The 21,811-nt window shown below is 39.6% G+C and overlaps 2 protein-coding genes across 2 annotated transcripts; one reads left to right on the top strand and one right to left on the bottom strand.

The window, feature by feature from the left end:
• Window positions 1-3,907: 3,907 nt before the first annotated feature.
• Window positions 3,908-12,462, top strand: onecutl (one cut domain, family member, like). The gene is made up of 3 exons (XM_067448508.1): window positions 3,908-4,358; window positions 4,622-5,923; window positions 9,097-12,462. Exons 2-3 carry the CDS (start codon window positions 4,876-4,878, stop codon window positions 9,405-9,407), a joined length of 1,359 nt encoding a protein of 452 aa, XP_067304609.1. The 5' UTR covers window positions 3,908-4,358; window positions 4,622-4,875; the 3' UTR covers window positions 9,408-12,462.
• A 1-nt stretch (window position 12,463) lies between these two features.
• On the bottom strand, window positions 12,464-21,440 carry LOC137082927 (cathepsin S-like). Its single transcript, XM_067448509.1, has 8 exons — window positions 21,323-21,440; window positions 19,794-19,919; window positions 19,412-19,534; window positions 14,661-14,813; window positions 14,148-14,372; window positions 13,779-13,944; window positions 12,884-12,986; window positions 12,464-12,779 (listed from the first exon to the last, which is right to left on the bottom strand). The coding sequence occupies exons 2-8, from the start codon at window positions 19,914-19,916 to the stop codon at window positions 12,680-12,682; spliced, it is 993 nt and encodes a 330-aa protein (XP_067304610.1). The 5' UTR covers window positions 19,917-19,919; window positions 21,323-21,440; the 3' UTR covers window positions 12,464-12,679.
• Window positions 21,441-21,811: the final 371 nt, after the last annotated feature.

A 21,811-nucleotide genomic window follows, 5' to 3' on the forward strand; every position in this document is an offset into this window, starting at 1 on the left:
CAAAATAATGCATCCAGTGGACATAAACGCCGGTATGAATATGCTCTTAGATGTAGGTGTATGCTCTGTAAATGTAAGATGTATTTATAGCTCAACTTTCCTGGTATTTTTTTTTAATTATTATTAATATTTGAATTTGAATATTTTTGTTTGAAATACAGATTTAAGCTTCAACTTTAAGCAAGTTTAAACTTTAAAAAATCTAAACCAAACAAAGAAAGTTAATTGTAGCCTAGCTTACCCCGAGATTCTTGGACACCGTAGATAATTCATAAATTCCTGTACTTTTTTTCCTGATGCAGTCTGTTAAACTGATCTTCAGAAAAGTTCATCTTTTTTTTTTATGCAAAAAAATTATTATTTGAAATATTTATAGATATATAATTTTAAAAAGTTACATTGTTATTAAATAATTCTCAGTTAGAAGTTGTAATTGTAAAGTTACAGTGAACCATTAGCTACAGTCAGGCGCGCAAAGTTTTATTTTTCATATGAATTTGTTTTTCTGTTTTGTGGGCCTGCTCTCCGTGAGGTTCGGGCATGTTAATTGAATTATTGACTTTTTTTATCGATCGAGTTCTTTTTATTATTCACCATGCGTCCTATTATTTTTGGACGAAATTAATTTCTTTAGCCCCTTCATATTTCGCGTCTGAATGCATGTTTTAGGTTGTAGTAAGTTATCGTTTGATTTCATTTATTATTTTTCTATTGGCCTGTGCTTCCGAAGCAAAAATATTTATATTGATATAAAATATTAGCCTAAAAATAAAACAGAAGACAAAAACTATTGCTAAAATGTAAATAACGTGTCGCACGGTTGGTGGCCTATTCTTACACACTTCTTGATTGGATGAAATTGGTTCAATTTAAAAAGAATATTTGTTGGAAATGTTTTTATTATTATTCAAGCTTGTTGCACAATTTCATGACGCATTCATCACAGTGCAGTAGCAGATTTGTGTTAGTTTTTATTTGTTATATTGTTTATGGTTTTGAAAAAGGGCTTTAATTATTTGTAATATTTTTCAGGCTCTAGCTTTATGATAGTGCGAAAGCGCTGCAATCAGAGGACAAACAGATCAACTTAAATGGAGATGGAAGGCTATTTAGCAAATTATAGCCTACTCACATGCACAAATGTTTTTAAAACTATATTATTTAAATAATTTTTCAATGCTTATCAGGCTAGAACACTGACTACTCTCCATTTTTCTATGAAATGTTTATATAAATATGTCTTATGTTATATGAAGCCGTCGTGTTTCAACAGATGCATTGCGGTGTGTCTTTTCACAAAATAAAAGAACAAAAAAATTATAATAATCCGACACAAAGGTTTCAAGAAGGACACGAACAAGACAGTTTGCAAATGTGATCAATAGTATTTATCTCCATGAGATTTATCAGGAGGCCGAAAATCCCAGGCATGCAAACGGATCTGCCTATAGGCTATACCTCGAAATGCAGATTACATTTCGTGTTGCATTGAATTGCAAAATTATTCCGTAGAAACAATACAAATAGTGTGTGTGTGTGTGTGTGTGTGTGTGTGTGTGTGTGTGTGTGTGTGTGTGTGTGTGTGTGTGTGTGTGTGTGTGTGTGTGTGTGTGTGTGTGTGTGTGTGTGTGAAGCTACACTTTGCAGAGTGCAATTAATATTTTTCTGCGAAAATGGTGGTTCTGTCGCATGTCCATCGTTTAATTTATTCAGTTTTACGCATTTAGACCACTGCATAAAACACATTGAATTATATAGGCTGCTATATGTGATATGAGCTAATGAACACCGTCTCTGCAGCGTCTCAAAGACAAGATAGTAAGATTCCGATGTGAAGGGGTTGAATCTGCAATAACTTTCTTAGAACACACACTGTTAGTATCTGTCTGCTTAGCTCTGTACATTTAGCCTCATGTACGTGTTAACCTGCAGGCCTCTTGATACACACCACTCGGGAGGAGGACGTGGCTCGACCAAAGGCTCAAAGAACTCAATAGACAGGTATAAATAATTTACTAACTCGCTGGCCGCTGTTTTGATTTCCACGGTTTGTTTTGAACAATGTTTGATCATTGATACGTGTCCCAGACAGAGAAAGGGAAAAGAATATGTGAATAATAATCTGAAATGCCTTACATGTTACCGAACTTGTAGCTCACAGATATGCTCTCTCTAATTAATGCAAAATCTTAGAAATTATATCCTATTAAAATGGCCTAATATAATAAACCTTATTGATTCCCTGGGGGAAAATGTAAAGCCTAGAGGAAATGTCACTGTAACACAACGATGAGGATACTGATGATCATTGGCTATTGTTTATCCAGCTATATTATTGTTTTTAATATGTTTTCTTGGTTGAGTTAATGTCACGGGTCTCCTTGAGTTTGCTGACACTATTGGATTTCCACGCTATGCTGCATTTTCTATATGGCCTAAAAATGCGCAATAACATTATTATAAGGTTTGAGGGAAATTATTATTATTTACTATTATCAGAATTACAAAATTATGAAGGATGTAGCTAAGTGTTATCAGTGCACTCTGAATCAGGTTGCTTTTATTCGAGTGTTCCATCTTCAATCGGGCTCTTCAGCCGCAGTGAGTGAACTTTCACCTCGACCCTTAAACAGACCTTTTTTTGCGGTAAGAGCTGACCATTTTACCTCCAGCCACACACTCTCCGCACGTACACACACACACACACACACACCCCTCCCTCCCTCAGCCCTGCTCGGCGCGGATCGATAGTGCAGCATCTGCTGCGGGAAGACAGCGGTCCCACATCGCACTGGAAAATTTTTCAAGCGCTAGAATTGCTCATCTCTAAAAATTAAACTGACAGACAGATATGATTAATATTCCAAGTTTCAAACACCTACTCACATCAACTCCCATCTCTCCCTCTCTCTGTCTGACGCACGCAAACCCACGGCGCATTAAATTGCGTTTTTTTAATGGAAATATGACAGAAGTGTAATTTTGTTGTTTATTAGGTCGCGTGCTTTAGGAAAGGGTGTACTCTCAGAAATAGGGTCATAGGTGCGCATTGGATAGATCAAGTGCATTGATCTTGGTTAGCACTTCTGTGATTGAGGAGCAAACTCTTATGTTAATTGTCCACTACACGGTAAGCTGACAGCTGATAACAACCGCTCTCAGTCCCTTGCTTCATTAATTGCCTTTAGCTTGGGAAAATAAAAATGTAGTTAACAGTAGCCTACATAAACGTTTTGGCCTTTTAATTGGATTAAATTGTGTTCAATGCATTTGAATGTTTTTATTTTCTACATGTATTATCAACAAAAATAAACTTCTCGAGGGGGCCGTTAAAGGCCACGTTAACGGTAGAAGGAAATACAAATATATTATAAAAATATAAAATTTGACATTTAGCTTCAAAATATCGTTGCGCTTATTTTCAATAGCCACAGCAAATGCAAAATCGCGTTGGCTTGAGGAGGTAACCATAGCAACAGTAGGGAGTAGTCTACTAAAATCATTAATTGACCGAGAACGTACTGCTACTAAATATCCATCATTTTATTAAATATTCACATTATAAATGTATGACAAAATAGGCCACTTGTATTTTGTTGATGATCTTGTGCTAGGTGCTCCAGCAGACAATTTGGGTTCCTACTCGAGAAACTCAGCAGATTGCGCCCTAAAATCTACTTAATTAATTCTTTCTTTTTTCTTCTTCTTTTTTTTTTTTTAAGTCAGCTTACTCTGTAATTCTATATAATTCGAACACTGTCACGAGCCCCACCTAAGACAATGGCTTCTTGAGGTCCGCAGGAGGGAAGGAGTTAACGAGGGTTGTAAATTCACCCCACATCTGTCAGATTTTAAGAGTGTGACGTACAGGGGAGGGGGGCTGGGGGAAGAGAGAGAGGAGAGAAAGAGTTGGGGCCGAGATCGATGAGGATACAGAAGGGCAAAACCACAGAGATAATGACAGCGACGGAGCGCGATGCTTAGCCATAGATCGGCGCTTATTTTTGTTTGCGGCATAGCGAAGTCCGAACATCGGACAAAATCATACGGCCTTACGCTTCATTTGCGTTGCATCCTTCACAGTTGTGGTGTGGTCCAGCGAGAGAGAATCTATAGCGGATAACGGCGGTGACGGACCGGACCGAGCCATTGCTTTTTTTTTTTCTTTTTCTTTTTTGAACACCGAAATGTGCTGATGAAACACAAAAGTCGCTGTTATATATAACCGATTGTTGTGTGATTGTAAATTCGGAATTTCTGAGGGTGTGTTGAATATCCCATCTCATTATCGGCTTTTGATTGTGTTTGGAGAGGCTGATTCGCTTCTCGCCGTCCAGTCGGATAAGCTACGTTCTGAGGTAAGCAATTCTAACTTAATTCGTTTCAACCTGTTTTAAAACCTCGATATGATTGTTTAGGTTAGTTTTTAATTAAAATAATTGTATTAAATAGATAGCCTATAATAAATAAGTATGCTATTATTAATCTAATAAAGTTACTTAACGGAATTAATAATCACGTTGGTTCAAGTAGCCTATTTTAATATTTGTGATGAATCAATAAAGCTGAATATATCACCAATAACAAATCAGTGATCATGGTCCTCCTGTCTATTTTTCAGCGTTGGTCATCAAGGCAAAAGCAAGACTCATGGATAAATACAGATGCATTTATGGAACACAGAATTTGCTTGCATGACCCAAGATGGTGCCGCTGTGATGAAATGTCTCTGAGAGTACACTGAAATCAGATTTTCAGATATAAACAGCATCAGGAACTGTTTTTATATTATATTACAGTAACCACACTCTTGACTGTTAGAACTAACACGTCAGCTGGAATTTAAAGAAGAAGCGGAGTAAGGAAGGTAACGACATGGATGGCAATATGGGTGAGATGTCCGTGCACAGCCACGTAGAGCTGGCGCACAGTCAGGACAGCCGAGCCATGTTGCACTCTCGAGATCTCACGGCTGCTTTCCCTCGTCCCTCTCTGGGAGGCCCCGGCATGGGCCTGGAGTCCGACCACCAGAGCCCTGCGTATGACCACAGCATGGCAACTCTAGGGTATGGAAGGGATGCACCAACCAGCTGTGGTAGCACCTACACCACTCTGACACCCCTCCAACCCTTTGATGACAAATTCCACCATCATCACCACCACCATCCCTGCCTGCCCGTCAGCAACGTCATCGGCAGCTTCACTCTCATGCGAGAAGATCGAGGTCTAGGAGGAAACTACTATGCGTCGTATGGAAAAGAGTTTGGTTTGGGACAGGGTCTGTCTCCACCTCTGGGCAGTGCGGGTCTGGAGACCGCCATGCATGGCTACGGTAGCCTGGGAAGTCAGAATGGACACAGTAGCCAGATGCTTCCAGGTGGCCATGAGGTCCATATGGGCAGCAATGGGGGTAACATCTGTCGAACAGCGTCAGACTTTGTGAGGGAGATGACACCACCCTCTTTGGGGGGCGAGCATGGGGTCAGCCACCAGCTAAACAAAATGGAGGCCCATCAGCACACTCCCACCTACCACCCCCATATATACAACCAGAGTTATCAGCACCACCTGCCCAGCCAACAGGCCTCCAAGCTTGGGGAGCTCCCTTCTTTATCCCCTTCTTCCTCCGGTTCCAGTCTGGGAAGAGAGGGCATGCTGGCTGGCTCACAGAATGGTGGCGGAGGGGAGGAGATCAACACTAAAGATGTGGCTCAGAGAATCATCACTGAACTGAAGAGGTACAGCATCCCACAGGCCATTTTTGCAGAGCGGGTTCTATGCAGGTCTCAGGGCACTCTGTCAGACCTGCTCAGGAACCCCAAACCTTGGGGGAAACTCAAGTCTGGCCGCGAAACCTTCAAGAGGATGTCCCGCTGGCTACAGGAGCCAGAGTTTCAGAGGATGGCGTCCTTACGTCTGGAAGGTAAAACACTTGGGCTTGTTTAGTTGAATTGTATTAGAACTGTATTGTTGTTGTGAAACAGAACAAATCCCACAAAAATTAACAAGTCAGTCTGGGCAAGTATTGTTAAAGACAGTGAGAAGTGATACATATATGATCAAGCGCAATCAAAATAAAATTCCCATTACAGTTGTACCACAGATACAACATTATTTTTCACCAACAGTTGATCAAATTACAGTTAAAATAAGCACACACTTTTTTCTGCAATAATGCTATAAAAAAAATTGTGAGATATTATTGAGAGATTTCACCTCCAACCCAGTGTTCTTGCCGTGTTACAATGTTTTGACATTGAAGAGGCTGAAACTTTAACTGTTGTCCAAAGCACACAAAGAGATCCAGAGAAAAACAGTAACATGAGAATGGACGATGGCGGGGGGGTGGGGGGCGGTGCGTTTGGCGATGCAGGGATGGGGCGGTTTTCAAAATGTCGGCTGGCGTGCTGCAGCAGCCACTGAGGATTGTGGGGTGGGAGACAAACACAGACACGCAGATTCACCCGAAATCTTTCCGAATCCCAAGCGATCAATCACCTAAGCATGAAATACGCTTCAGAATGAATTATTCTGCTTGCATTACCACTACAGATATTGATTGGTGACCACTGTGCCCTCAGTCGTAGGGGTGTTCCATGCAACGAAATACATGGAATCAATCAATGCCCTGTTGGCCTGAGTGGTACTGTGTCCTGCTGTTGTTTTTTTGTGGTAGCCGCTAAACATGCCATTGTGGAAATCTTCGTGATTGGTAAAAGTTCATACAGGATGATGAATGCAAACGCAGCTTTGTTGTTGTTTTCTTTCTGCGTTGAGTTGTTTTCTTTTTGCGCATAATTCAAGCTTGGAAATATTTTTTCTACATTTTAATTGATATTGACTGTGAATTTTCTGTTGGCCAATTGCTATTTGATGGATTTTTTCCTGAGGCTTTTTTTCACAGCTTCTGTGCACAAAAGCATAAGTGGACACCTCTGTATTTCCCTATATAACCCACTTTCCATGAGTGTTGACTTTTCTCACCATGCCCTTTGTTTAATTACTAGCTGGTATTGATTTCCTTGGGAAAGCAACGCAGAAGGCTCCTGCACACACCTCCTGTGAATAAGACGGCATGAGCAAACATTAGAATGCATGCGGCTACACGCCTCCTCTCTCAGAGGCAGCAGGAGTTCAACTTACCGACACATTTAATGATGATTCAGCTTAATGCAGTGATTTTTAACCCGTATTTACACAACAAATACCCATCCTTTTAAAATCCATCAGCACTTTTCAGATACTTGTTATTAGGAAGTTAAAACGATTAAATTTTTTAAAGAAGTTTTCATTGCAAACACAGCTCACACTGCATCCATGGTACAAAAAAAAAAACATTTTTAATATAATAATACCTAAAACCCCTATCCTGGTTTTCCAAGATATCACAAATCTATTCTCAGTTTTTCCTCAGGTCTTTTGTTTGGATGTGTTCTTTCGTTTGTTGTGTCTGTGTGTTTTCGCAAACTGGCTGAGCTTTGATTGGGAGAGAGATGAACAGAGAGAAATTCAGTCGCAGGGCAGGGTAGAGATCATTACTCTAAAGCTCGGCGTTCGGACAGCGTTGGGATTTCACACACAGGCACTGAAGCCTAAAGCTCTTGTCTTAAGGAATCAGAGATATAATGGGGCCTAAATAGTAAAGGCTCTTTCACTGATGCTGTTGCTTTTACATTTTTAGCCCCAAACTATTTTTATATAAAATGAGATAGTTGCATCTAGATTTCTGTCGCCCAGCAGAGATTGACAATAAATGTTGTTTGGCACGCAGAAGCTCCCCTTTCATCCAGTAGTAAAGGGGTTAAAGCTCCTCTATAGGTCGGGGAGTCTGAGCAGCACAGATTTAATCAATAATTTCTATCAGCCCGTGGCCGAAAAAAAATCAGCAGGGGGTGGAGTAGGCAGGGAGTACGGCTTCGGGGGGAGAGGGGGGTGATAGGCAATTGGGGGGTGGGGGTGGTTTATGAAAAAGGCTTTCGATCACGTTTCAGCTACATGAGACAAGTGGTATACATCATGATTAGGGCCTGCTCCCACGATCATAAGAACTCTATGGGGGGATGTTTATGTCTGGGAGTGTGGTACGAAGCTCAGGATTTATAGCATGGTAATTCCTACCTTTTACACATGATTACAACATCAGGAAACATTTAGTTAATGGTCGCCGTTGTACTGGCGAAAGCAGGTGGGGCCGACAGAGAGGATCGGGAGTTGTTTAAATATGAGACAGAGGTCAAATGCTGAATTGAAACATTAAAGTGTGTATTTTGAGGATAACATACTTTCTGAATGTTTCATTCCCTCTGGTTTGTTCGCCATCTATTGTATTTGTATTTGATTTAGATGGTTATTGTTCGGCACGTTTACAGTCTTTCTCCTTATCGCTTAATCTCCCTTATCCTGAATTTCCACTCGGGGATCAATAAAGTACATTTATCTATCTATCAAGTTGGCAGTTGTCTGATAGAGACTCTCTATGGTTTTCAGGCAATAGTCTGGTCAACACCCAGCACAATATTTAATTAAGCCTTATATTATATAACAATAATAGCTGTATATGATAATTATTAAAACATAAAAATGCAGTGTTTACCACATTAGCTTTAACTGATCTTTTGCATCTTTTGCTCTGTGCAGAGCTGCTCAGTTTCATTTTACATGCAATGGTTTCCATTTTAAAGATTTTTTTTTAGCCTTTGACCATAATTTCTTGATAATTTCCCCCATATTTTTCTACAAAAAGCAAAGAACTTAAATGTCATCCCTCAATCTGGTTGCAATGTTCAACATTTTAAAATGTTGCGATCTTTCAAATCAGAGATTTTTTCACTTGGTGAAACTGTCAACCATCACTTGCTCATCTTTTTTATTGTTTACAGTTTGAAACCTTTTCAAGAATTTCTATTATTGTTAAAGACATAAGGCATTTCTTAAAAATCTCCACTGAAACGGACTATTTATTTTCTCTGCAATTAAGAAAGTGTAGAGCCTATTAGATAACAAAGATAAATTGCTAATAAAGATGAAAAGACCTACTTAGATTTTCAGGTCTGGTTTGAAGACTGATGTTTTTCTCTCCGTGTCTTTTTTCCCCAGCTTGTAAGCGTAAAGAGCAGGAGCAGTCCAAGCTCGAGCGCAACCAGGGACCCAAGCGTACCCGGCTAGTCTTCACAGACCTGCAGCGTCGCACTCTCCTGGCCATTTTCAGAGAGAACCACCGACCGACCAAAGACCTGCAGATCACCATCTCTCAGCAGCTGGGCCTTGAGCTTTCCACCGTAAGCAACTTCTTCATGAACGCTCGCCGCAGAAACGTCAACCGCTGGACCGAAGAGGGCCGCCCATCCTCCACCGGCTCGTCAGGGTCCAGCACCGCATCTCCAGCTGTTACCTGCTCCACGGCGTGATTGGAAAACGAGCCGTTTTCCACTCTGCACAGCACAGGTTTACCTGTAGCTCCTAGAGTTTTTAATCAAGGGTGTTTTTGTATACAAATCAACAGCATATGAAACCAAAGATGAAGTCTTTAAGAGAGTGATGTCCGCAATGTCTAGATGAGACAGGATTTGATTGTAGTTTTAGCGTTGATTATTTTTAGCTTTAATCGCGAAGGACGAGCCCGACATACAGGGTTTATGAAATCATTCACGAATCAGCATATTGAGGGTTATGAATAGATATTAAAACTGTTTATTTTGTAATTCGTTACAGCGTCTAAAATCAGTGCAAGGTCCAAATGTTTCTGTTTTTTCTTTGTTGATTGTGATAGACGGAAGGTCAGTGGCAAAATGATATTTTTAGGGTTATCATAAAGATAAGAAAGTGAGAGAGAGCGAGAGACGATTTTGCAACACATGGACAATTAATGACCAAAGAAACAAAGAAGGATGCAAGCGAATATTTCAGAGATTCCTTTAAAGGGAAAAACTACTGGACAAAGAAGCTGAAACCAAAACATTTTTCGAGAGCTTGTTTTCTTTTTATACTCCTTCGTTACGAAATGCACAGGATGGTGTCGCATCCAGACAACATGAGGAAGAACTCAAAACAAGGTGGTGGGGGAAGTGCAGCCGTGACCCTTTTTTGCAACAGACTTTAAACTTGTTGGTGAATTTCTGCTGACAAAATGGCTGCAAAAAAGAATCCAGAACGCTCTCTTTTCTTGCAAATTCCATCCGATTTCAAAAATGATTTCTTAGATGTCACACTAAGGATGGAGAAATCTGGTTTTGGGGGTTTTTTTGTACAAATTTCAAGCACACAATCTGGCCGATGGCTGTTCGTACCAGAAAAAGCTCAAAATCTCAATGACACTGACGAAAAATACTTACAAAAAGCTTAAATTGAATATGAACTGAGAACCACTTTGTGTATTTATAATTATTTATGTATTTATTTCTAATCTTCTAGCTATTTATTTTATTTATTCGCTAGTTACCGTCAGTATTTATTTCACCGAGTGTTGTTTGTGTGTGAAAAACGACCCTGTCTCTGATAGGAGTCCCAATACCAAAGATGAATATTTGTCCTCCCTGAATGTCCGACGTTTCTCATCTCCTGACCGCTGTGTTAGTATCGCGATAGCTAGGCTGGCGTACCCATACATGTTCCTCCTTCACACGTGCTGCATGTTTAGACCCTTTAGGCCACAGCCTGACTGAACAGATCGAGACACAGCGTGATCGCAAAACGGCACACAAGTGGCTATGAAGTCGAGATGCTTCTATATTTAGGCTGTGTTGAACTGTGATCTCCTCACTGCAGTCCACATTTACTGTACGACGATCATACATGCTGCGCCACAGTCTCTCGGGGTGGGCCGTCGAGGGAGAGATCGTCCCCTTTTCAACGCTCTTTCTCGTTCCCCTGTGTTTAACCTTTGCAGGGCATGTAGTGAGGCCCCTTCCCAGCACGCACTTGAAAGAGGGCCCATGAAAGAGGCCATCGACTTTTGCCGACTTCAAAGAGGCCCTTTTTATCTGTGCCCTCTCGGCGGCTGGGGCCGGTGCTCGGTCGGGCCCATGGGCTTAGGGCGTTCACCAAGAGGGGTGGCAGATCAGAGGCTAGCTGCATTACTGAATCACTGCGAGGAAGGGGAGGGATGGAGAATGGGAGTTAGGGGATGGGAATTAAAGTTTAATGAGCAACAATTGTAAGCGTGCTGTGCGCAGGGCAAAGGGTGTCAAGCTTGTGCGTCTCAACTCTCCAGGTCACCCTGTTGCAGTGCTAATAGTTTACTAAGCCTCTCTTTTCGTAGAGATGTATGGATATAGGTTATTAAAATTTTGCAAAATTACAGCGGTAGATGGTTAGAGATCACTCGACGACCTGTAGCGTCACGAGGATCACATTTAGCAATCATGGCGGACGTAAGTTAGTGTTTGGCGCCTCCTGGTGGACACTTTGTTCACACAGACTTATTGTCAATGAAGCAAGCCACTAATAAATCGCGGTATATTCTCGTCGTTTTTAACCTCCTCAGATATATTTGAACGCGTGTAAATCTGAAATGATAGTTTCATTCTGCTATCTCACCGAGGGGAACCCGTTTGGCCTTTTTTGTTCTACCCGACAGCTCTAATTTCATCTACCTCAACTGTGTGTGATGTGTCGTATAGCTGAGATGTAACTGTACCAAAGATCCCATCCATTCAGGGAGCGTCTGTGTGTTACTAAGTTTTTATAGCCAAATGTGCTGGAATCAATCCGTGAACACAACTAAATCACAGCCCTACCTGCAGGCAGAGAGAATTTGTGTGTTGAGTGTTTGTGTGTGCGCGTGCGTGCGTGCGTGTGTATGTTTGTGTGTGTGAGAGAGAGCGATTGAAGAACATTTATCAATATAAAGACCAAATGGGAATGACAATCGGAGCAAGAGAGGGGGTCTTGCTGATCTTATGATTGCTTATCCCTCCAAAAAGAAAGAAAAAGAAATAACCAAAGTGTTACCGTGTAAAAGTGAGGATAGAGACCAAAATAAATGTTGAATATGCTTGTCTCTACAAATATGATGCAATTGTTCTAGCTGTGTCATATGAACCACCCAAATAAAAATATAATTTTAGCAAACCTGATTGTTGGATCACAACATAGGCTGTCAGAATTCACTCTCAATGCTTTTTGTGTGTGTGTGTTTTTGTTTTTGGCATCTGGAGATGCACTTATTGATGGTTCAGATAAGCAGACTGGAAAGGTAGCAAGTGTTTTCTTTTCTTTTTTTTATCTGTCACTCATCTAAAATCTCTTTCTGCTGGTGTGAACATTTATGTCATTTTATGCCATTCTCTCCCTTGTGTTACCTTATGAATGTGGCTAATCAACCAAAGGTGTAAAAATCACAGCAATCTAAATGTCAATCATAACTGGACATTGTGTGCTGATCTTGAAAAATCCTTTAATACCTCATGTGAAACTGTTCGTTGTGATGTTGCACTGAATAAAACCAAGTCATTTGTAAACATACTGAAGAGAGTGAAAGCATATTTAATTTAAAGCTTCAGAAATAGCCAAAGAAAACATTTAAAATTCTATATTTATTTTGTTAGATACTCATAAAATACATTTGGAATTTTGTTTAAAAGAAAATACAAATTAACACATATAACACACATTTACAGTTAAGAAATTACTCACAAAAATATGTCGCTTGTTTTGATTTGTTCATACAACAGTGTTTTAGTTACATAACAGGATAACAAGGATATAAGGCAATGCCACACATGTTGTTCTGGTTTCTGGCCATGCGGATGTAGCCACCATCTCCAAATCTAGTACCCCAACTGTCAAAGCAAAACAAAAAAATCAACATCTGCATTTATTCATCTCAATGTTTTGTTTAAAAACAGGTAAGTTATGACAACTAAATTTTCAGTGTGACTTTAACCTGTTTTTGACTAGCCAATAGTCCTGTCCACCAAGGGCACCGTATCCCACAACCAGCACTCCGTGGTTTATATTTTGGGTGCAGGATGGATCACTGTAAACTCCTGTGTGTGATAACATACTAGTTGCCATGAAAAAGAACAGTTATTTTGACCTTTAGTTTACAACCTGAAAATCTTAGGCCTAGTCCACACGTACATGGGTATTTTTTATAACCAGAGTTTTTCCTCCTCTGTTTAAAAAAAAAAACGTGTCCACAAAAGGAGAGTTTAAAAAAAACGGTCCACATGAAAACACAAAAAAAACGCCATAATTGGCTGCCTGACTTTCACATGGGTCCCATCCATGGCTACGATGCAGTGAGGGATGCCATAGGCTCGGTGGAACCCTTCTACAAGTTCCTTTATTTTGGACTCAGTGAGAGGTAACTGTACATACACTTACGGACTAATAGCTTCACACACTTGCCTAACTATTTTGTATTATAGCATTGTGGCCCCTCTGTTCTGCAATACAAAGAGATGTATCTGTATACATGTGATAAGCAATATTAGCAGAGTTATTAAAAGCTATGTCCGCCATTGCATAGACTCGACTCCTGTAAACAAAAGAGATAGTAGCACACAATCTGGCGTCAAACAAAGGAGAGAACAGTGCACACAAGGCAAAATCTCCAGATTCAGCATCTACATGACGCTGCAACCAGAGTTCCTAAAAATCTTCACCCTGGCCGGAGTTTTTAAAAAAGTCCAGTTTCAGTAACTAGATACTGCGTTTGCATGTGGACTAACAGCCAAACCGCGCAGAAAGAGGTCCGGATTTGAAAATACCCATGTTCGTGTGCACAGAGCCTTAATCTGGCAATCGGTTGAAATGTGTAGAGAAGAAATACTCACCACTGTGATAAAATGTGAACTTGGGGTGGGTGGCGTCAATGGCCACTGAAATTGGCCCAATGTTGGCAACAGCCTCTTTCAGGGCCTCTTCATCGCCCTCACGGACAAAATAGTAATTTGTACAGTTTGCTGCACGCTGGGATGGATTGTATCTGCACTGCCCTTGCTGTAGAACACATTTATTTATTAGTTTACACACAATGATAATGGATTGCAGCTTCTTAAAAATATACCAAACACTGACAAATCCAATGATAAAGGCCAACTCTTGTGGAAACAGTTCTTGTCACTTCTAATATGGAATTTAATTCCATGTTTCTGAAAGTATCACTTGTTTCTTTTCACTTGGACCTGCAGAAAACACCTTACCACTGCTTCATAAGGGTACGATGAATCAGAGTCTATTCCGCCATTATCAATGACATACTGGAAGGCATGGTTCATAAAACCACCACTGCAGCCCTTGTTGCCATATTTGGAGGAACAGTCCACCAGGTTCTGAGGACTGAGGTCGACCAGCTTTCCTGTCGTCTTCATCAGCTGACCTTCAAGAGCCCCGACAGAGTTGAATGCCCAACAAGCACCACATGCACCCTTAAAGCACAGAGAAAAGCATGAAGAAACTACTTAAACTGGACACACAAACTGCGAAAACTAACTGAGAAACAAACTTTTGCCTCCATGATAAATATTATTTATTTTAGGTTGGATTTATGGGAAATGCTACAAATGTGAAAATTAATTTTTTTCTTTAAATAGCCTTTGTCACTTGTCTATCAAAAGAAACAAAATGAGCTGTCCAACCAAATAAAAAGCTATACAGACACAAATCTAAATTACCAAATATCGAATTGCATTCGCAAAATATATATTGTATAATACCTGGTTCTTCACACTGGAGACATATCCCTTCTCTCTCCAGTCAAGAGAGTCTGGGACAGAAACACCAGAAGATCCCACAAACTCCGGCATTTGCCTCTTAAAGCCAGGAGGGACACGAGTCATGGCTAACGTTTGCATGATCTCCTCTGTTGTCTGTGATTTAACATGACAAACAGAGAAATGTGAGTTTCAGATGATGAAATTGTCACTTGCTTTGTCAGGCACCTAATGTAGTCTATGTAGCAAGAACCCTGTAGTCCAAGACTGCTTGCCGACTGAAGCTAAGCAGGACTGAGCCTGGTCAGCACCTGGATGGGAGACCTCATGGGAAAACTAGGTTGCTGCTGGAAAAAGTGTTGGTGAAGCCAGCAGGTGGCGCTCACCCTGTGGTCTGTATGGGTCCTACTCCTAACACCCCAGTATAATGATAGGAACACTATAATGTCAAAAAGCACCATCCTGCGGATGAGACGTTAAACCGAGGCCCTGATTCTCTGTGGTCATAAAACAAATCCCAGGATGTGGAAAATAAGAGGGGTATAACCCAGGCATCCTGATTAAATTTGCCCATTGGCCTCCGAATCATCCCCATATACACTATATTGCCAAAAGTTCTGGGACGCATTTGGAACTTTATTGACATCCCATTCTTAATATGTAGGGTTTAATATGAAGTTGTCCCACCCTTTTCATCTATAAAAGTTTAAACTTTTCTAGGAAGGCTTTCCAAAGGGTTTATGAATGTGTTTATGGGAATTTTAGCATTTGTGAGGTCAGGCACTGATGTTGGACGAGAAGGCCTGGCTCGCAGTCTCCACTCTAATTCATCCCAAAGGTGTTCAATCGGGGTAAGGTCAGGACTCCGTGCAGCAAGTTCCTCTAGAACTACACTTTGTAAAGTTAAAGTTGGCACAATGTAGTCAGCCAAGTATCATTCTCCTGGCATCCACCAAACCCAGACTCATCCATCGGATTGCCAGAGAAGCATGCTTCATCACTCCAGAGAACATCTTCAGACAATGTGAGGTCCAGGGGTGGCATGCTTTACACCACTGCATCTGATGCTTTGCATTGCACTTGGTGATGTAAGACTTGGATGCAGCTGCTCAGCCATGGAAACCCATTCCATGAAGATCTCTACACACTGTTCTTGAGCTAATCTGAAGGCCACACAAAGTTTTGAGGTGTGTAGCTATTGACTCAGCAGAAGGTTGGCGACCAGGGCTGGACTGGTAATCTGGCACACCGGGCATTTACCCGGTGGGCCGACTCACTTTGGGGCAGATCGTTTTTTGTGCCACTGACAACATGCAGCGACAGCGGTCAATTGGTTTGTCTTCTGAATTGACAGGCCAACGCGAGAGAGACCTCCCCGCCGTATTAGGCGTTTTTCTATTTATTTATTTATTAATTATTTGAGCGCATATGGAACTGCAAAATGCGAATATCCGCACAGCACAGCCGCTGACGAATGTACGCTGCGTTTAAATGCTGTGTTTAAATGCTGCTCGGCACTTTGACTCCAAGTTAAGTTTTATACAATCGTGTGATGTAGGAACATTACAGGTGGTGAATCAGCTGAAAACAGCCGCGAGCATGTATTCATGAGGAGGTAAAGTGGAAAACGGCAATACAAACAAACGTTTCACATTTATCTTGCAGCTACTAACAGCGAATAAATATGGTGTTTTGGAAGAAAAATGTATTAAAAATGTTGCTATTATTACATTGCAGAATATAAATCACTTTTATAGAGGCTGTTTTCGTATTTTCTACAGGTGTTTACAATTTTTTTTAAATTACAAATATAATCGTTTATTATGGTTTATTTTAGAAACCATATAGCCATATAATGAGGAGCAAGGTCTTTACAGTCTATGTTTTTTACCCTGTGACTGCCATGATCTTACATTTTAATGAAACTGGCCTACAGTTAAACTACAGTCCATAAAACAGCTTTAAAGTCTGGATCCCATGAATTAAGGACAAAGCTTTTTTTCTCTCTTTAAAAGTTTGATTTTTTTTTTTTTTTTAATAGATCTAATGAAATTTACTTAAATTATATTTCAATGATAGCCTCATGAAAGAAATATCAGTGTCTTACTTAAATTATGTGTTAACTTTTGAAAAATATGATTGTTTTTAAAGGGGTAGTTCAACCCAAAAAGGCCCAACCCATTTACTCACCCTAATGTCATTCCAAACCTAAATTAATCTCTTTCTGTGTAGTATAAAATAAAATAATTTGAGTCTGTTTTTTGTTCATACAATAGGGCTTGGGCACCGCGTTGCATTCTGGGACGTCGCGGCCATGTTGATGGCCTCGCGAATATAAACATACAGCAAGTCGAATGAGGAGAAGCAGAGTTGGGAGAAAGAAAAAACATGTTAAAATCCTGAAAGGGATGTGGAATTTACCGGGATACGTTAAATAGGGAAGGCAGGGACCGCTATAGAGACAAAATCGGAACTATTAAAGTTTTGGATCCACATGCATTTCCAAAGAAAGAGCGGAGCACAGACGACGACGAAAACTTTATTTTGTTGGTCCCCAACAGACATTCTACTGACTATAAGTAACTTTACAACTACAATTCAACTTATTCTACTAACCCGAACCCAACACATATAACCATAACCTACAGTCTACTAACAGTACAGTTAATACTCTAATTAGTGTTAGTTGACATGCTGTTGAAAACGTACATAGGTAGTAGAATGTTTAAAGTGGACAATCGAAATAAAGTCCAACCGAAACTTATATATTATTATTATTATTATTATTATATAAGAAATTGCTCTGCCTCCGTTTTTATTTGTTATTGCAATGTTATTGTTTACTATATTTATAATTTGCACTTCCTCCATTTCTGTATCTTTTGTTGTTATTTTATAGATACCTATTTATTTGCTTATATAGTATTGAAATAATTTATTTTTAAAAAAAAGTGCATTTATTATTGTTATATAAAGTGCACTCCGTTATATAAAGTGCAACAACTTGCACTCCGTTTTCTGTGTTCATTTTTTATTTGTAACCTTTTACCTTGAAGCATTCCACATTTCTGTGTTCTCAGGTTGCACTACTTGCAAATAAACACTAAAAAAACATCTGATTGTGTGACAATTCTTGCTTTTTGCACATCGTACTGTTATTACTTCTTGTCCGTGGTTGCGCCTCCAAGCATGAAAGCGGTGGAAAGTTAATCCATTTTCGACATTTCCCATGGTGATTATGTGTTGCGCTGTTACACCCCAAAATGCAGCAACGGTTTACCATAGTTGAAATAACGCCAAAATAATCAAATTAAGACACACGACTGAGAGGGAGTACGTCTATAAACAGTGCACAGTAGTCCGAGTAGTAGTAAAGGATGCCATCAACATGGCCGCCACGCCAAGTAATGACGTCATGACGCCCAAGCCCTATATTCAAATGGTAGCCTAACCAAAATGGCTTGGTTGCCAACATTCTTCAAAACATCTTCTTTTGTGTTTCACAGAAGTCATACAGGTTTGGAATGACAGGAGAGTGAGTAAATGATGACAGCATTTAAAATAAGTAAATATACTTTACTGCATCTTAGCTCAAAATAATCAGTGCTAATTTGTCAAGTGCATTTCTGTGTGACAAAAAAGCAATATTAAGTTTATCTGCATTTGCAGCAAATTCGATAATATCTATCATTATTTGTCCTTGTCCTAGTTTTATTTATTTACTCCAATTTAAGGCCCCAACCCCAGCAAAAACATTTACAGGGAACTCATGGGCCGGATGGGCTGGGTTTGCCAGGGCCGAATTTTAGCCCCAGTCCAGCCCTGTTGGCGACTTCTGCAGACTGTACGCCTCAGCATATGCTGTCCCCGCTCTGTGATTATATGTGGCCTACCACTTTGTGGCTGAGTTCCTGTTATGCCTAATTGCTTTCACTTTGTTATAATACCACTTAACAATAGATGACTGTAGAATATTTAGTTGTGAGGAAATTTCACGAATGGATTTATTGCACAGATGACAACCTATCACTGTACCACGCTTGAATTCACTGAGCTCCTGAGTGACCCGTTCTTTCACAAACGTTTGTAGAAGCAGTCTGCATACCTAGATGCTTGATTTTATACACCTTTGGCCATAGAAGTGTTTGGAACACCTGAATTCAATGATTTGGAGGAGTGTCCCAATACTTTTGGCAATATAGTATATTGAAGGTATGCAATGCATTGACGTCACTTTCCTGCCGGAACACGCCTTTTCAGCCGGGGCTGGGTGGTAGAAGAGCTGCTGCATGACTGGAGTTAATAGAGGAAAACCCGAGTAGAGCAAACGATTATCAGTTTAAACTAAAGGTTGGGCTCGATATAGTGGTCCTTACAACTTTTACAACTTTTTGCTCACAATACGCTATTATTACGAAATTACATTTCCTAGACAAGCAGTTATGGGCAGGTTTTCCCTCTAAAAGCAGAAGCAGCAGCAGGTGGCAGTGGTTTAAATTACACGCTATTATCAATTCCGTCTCAAGCTCGGAACAGCGATGTCCATGAGGTCCATGGACAAGCCTCCCTCTACCCCCTCCAGCATATAAAAAAACATATCAAATGAAAAAATAAATACAGTAAACAATGCTCAAATCTCACAGTAGTTTCAAACTAAAAATATAAACAAGGAAATAAAATAAGTATTGCATGCCAGGAGATTTTTGTCTGACAAAAATCATAAACAAAGAAACACAGAGGGACATTGGACTTACCATGTCACCCATGTGGTTCATGGCCAGGTCATATGAATGCATGCCCATGGAGGCCTCCAGGTTGTGAAGGGTGATAAGTTGAAGGTTTTTCTCCCATAACTCCCTCCTGCCCAGTTTCTCAACCTGCAAACATAAAAGAAAGACAATTCACCAGTTTAATACAGCAATATATAAAACTATTGACATCACTGATCAAATTATTTACATCTCACATGAATACAAATAAATTATTCTGCAAATAAGTTTTACCAGTTTGATGAGCATCAAGGAAGTGTTTGTATTCCTCACTGAACATGTGATAACCAAAATATGATTCTAGCAGTGGGTAAAATATCAGCTTTGGGATAATGTGGAAGTTGCTTGTGAAATGCATATTTGTCACCTCAGTGGAGTAAAACTTGTCATGCGTCTTCTTCCACAACTCCCAGTGCTGGTCTAGATTCGAGTTGAAATGGCCCAGTGCTGCGCTACACCACACGGCAAACAGCAAGCTTCCGAACATCATGGCCTGACAAGAGCAAAACGGCCCATGAAAGTTACTGACATGCATTAACACATCATTTTATCTGTTAGTACTGTGTTCTGTCTCTATTTGCTACATGGTCCTTTTTATTAAAAACAAAGACTGAATCCATAAACATATTAAGGATTATAAGTACATATACAGTATCATTCAATTGTATCAGTAATTGTATTATTGGTGTAGGATGGGGCAATTGTATATTGTATTATGTGTATCTGGACAAATTCAAAATGGGGGGGGGGGAATCCAGAATCATGAATAATCTCTTTTATATACTGTGTGTGTGTGTGTGTGTGTGTGTGTGTGTGTGTGTGTGTCTGTTTATGTGATTTATGAAGACACAATTTTTTATAACTACATGGGTATCACACTGGTATTACGGTATTACAACATAAACATAGTTTATGAGGACGTTTAATATGTCTGCATATTTAAAATAGCTTTAAAAACACACTAAACAATGTTGTATTAAAAATTTAAAAATGCAGAATCTGTCCTGTGATGGGTAGGTTTAGGGGTAGGGGCAGTGTAGGGGGATAGAATATATGGTTTGTACAGTATAAAAACCATTAGGCCTATGGAGAGTCCCTTTAAACCACATATACCAATGTGTGTGTGTGAGATAGAGAGGGAGGGAGAGAGAGAGAGAGAGAGAGAGAGAGAGAGAGAGAGAGAGAGAGAGAGTGTGTGTGTGTGTGTGTGTGTGTGTGTGTGTGTGTGTGTGTGTGTGTGTGTGTGTGTGTGTGTGTGTGTGTGTGTGTGTGTGTGTGTGTGTGTGTGTGAAACATGTAAAAAAGATTAATATTTCAAATAAATGCTATTCTTTTAAACGTTCTATTCATCAAATAATTCTGAAAACAAACATTCAACATTGATAAATATTGCTTAAGTAGCAAATCAGCATATTAGATCATGTGACACCGAGAGTGGAGAAGTGGATTAGCTTGCATTCCATTAATAAATTAACGCTTAAATCATTTGACAATAGACAAATATTCAATTGTAATGTTACCTGTCACAATGTTACTATTTTTCTGTCTTTTTAATCATATTAACACATTATTGGTGATCATAACTATTTTCTTTCAAAAACATTAACACATCTTGCCTTTTTTACAGTAAATAGTATATGTATAGTTATATACACGCAGACACATATCTATGGAGTGAAACACCGTCATCCTTTTCTATAAAGGAATCAAATCCAGACCACGTCGTTTTAATGCTCTTATAAAACCAGTGAATACCTTAAAATTGAAAGAGAAACCTTTGAGAGAGGAAAAATGTCAACAAAGAAGACGCAAGACACAAAGAATATAGGCCTACATACATATTAAAAAGATATATAAAAGTAAACGAGAAATGAATTCAGATGTGTCTTGTCTCACCTGTGAACTCTCGATCGTGCACGATCTCGCCGTCTGTAGAGGAAGTGATAATGAATGGAGTTCCTGGTTACTTTGCTTTTATTTTGTTCAATCACGTGCTAATCTCTGCCTATTGTCATATGGCACTTTTTTTGTTGGATCTTCCCACCCCACCCTACACACACACACTTAGGCTAGCAGAAAACCATAATATATTTTTGGCATCTTGAGATCCACTTATTGGTTCAGATAAGTTATGAAGGGGTACTTTGAAATATGTTTTTTTAAATGTTTTTTTTAATGTGTATTTTTTACATTTTTTTGTAACTTATCTAAAAGCGCATTAACTCTGCTGTCTAGTATAGTGAAGTTTTTCTTTAAATATTCTGATTTAGGCCATATAATCGAATCTGTATAAATTATTTTGACACAAAAGTGTCTTTCATATTATATTTTTAGTTGGAGTAAAAAGTGTTAGTTGTAATAAAAATAAAAAAGTTTGTAAAAACT

This window comes from Pseudorasbora parva, chromosome 7, assembly GCF_024679245.1.
Source record: "Pseudorasbora parva isolate DD20220531a chromosome 7, ASM2467924v1, whole genome shotgun sequence".
Lineage (NCBI taxonomy): Eukaryota > Metazoa > Chordata > Actinopteri > Cypriniformes > Gobionidae > Pseudorasbora > Pseudorasbora parva.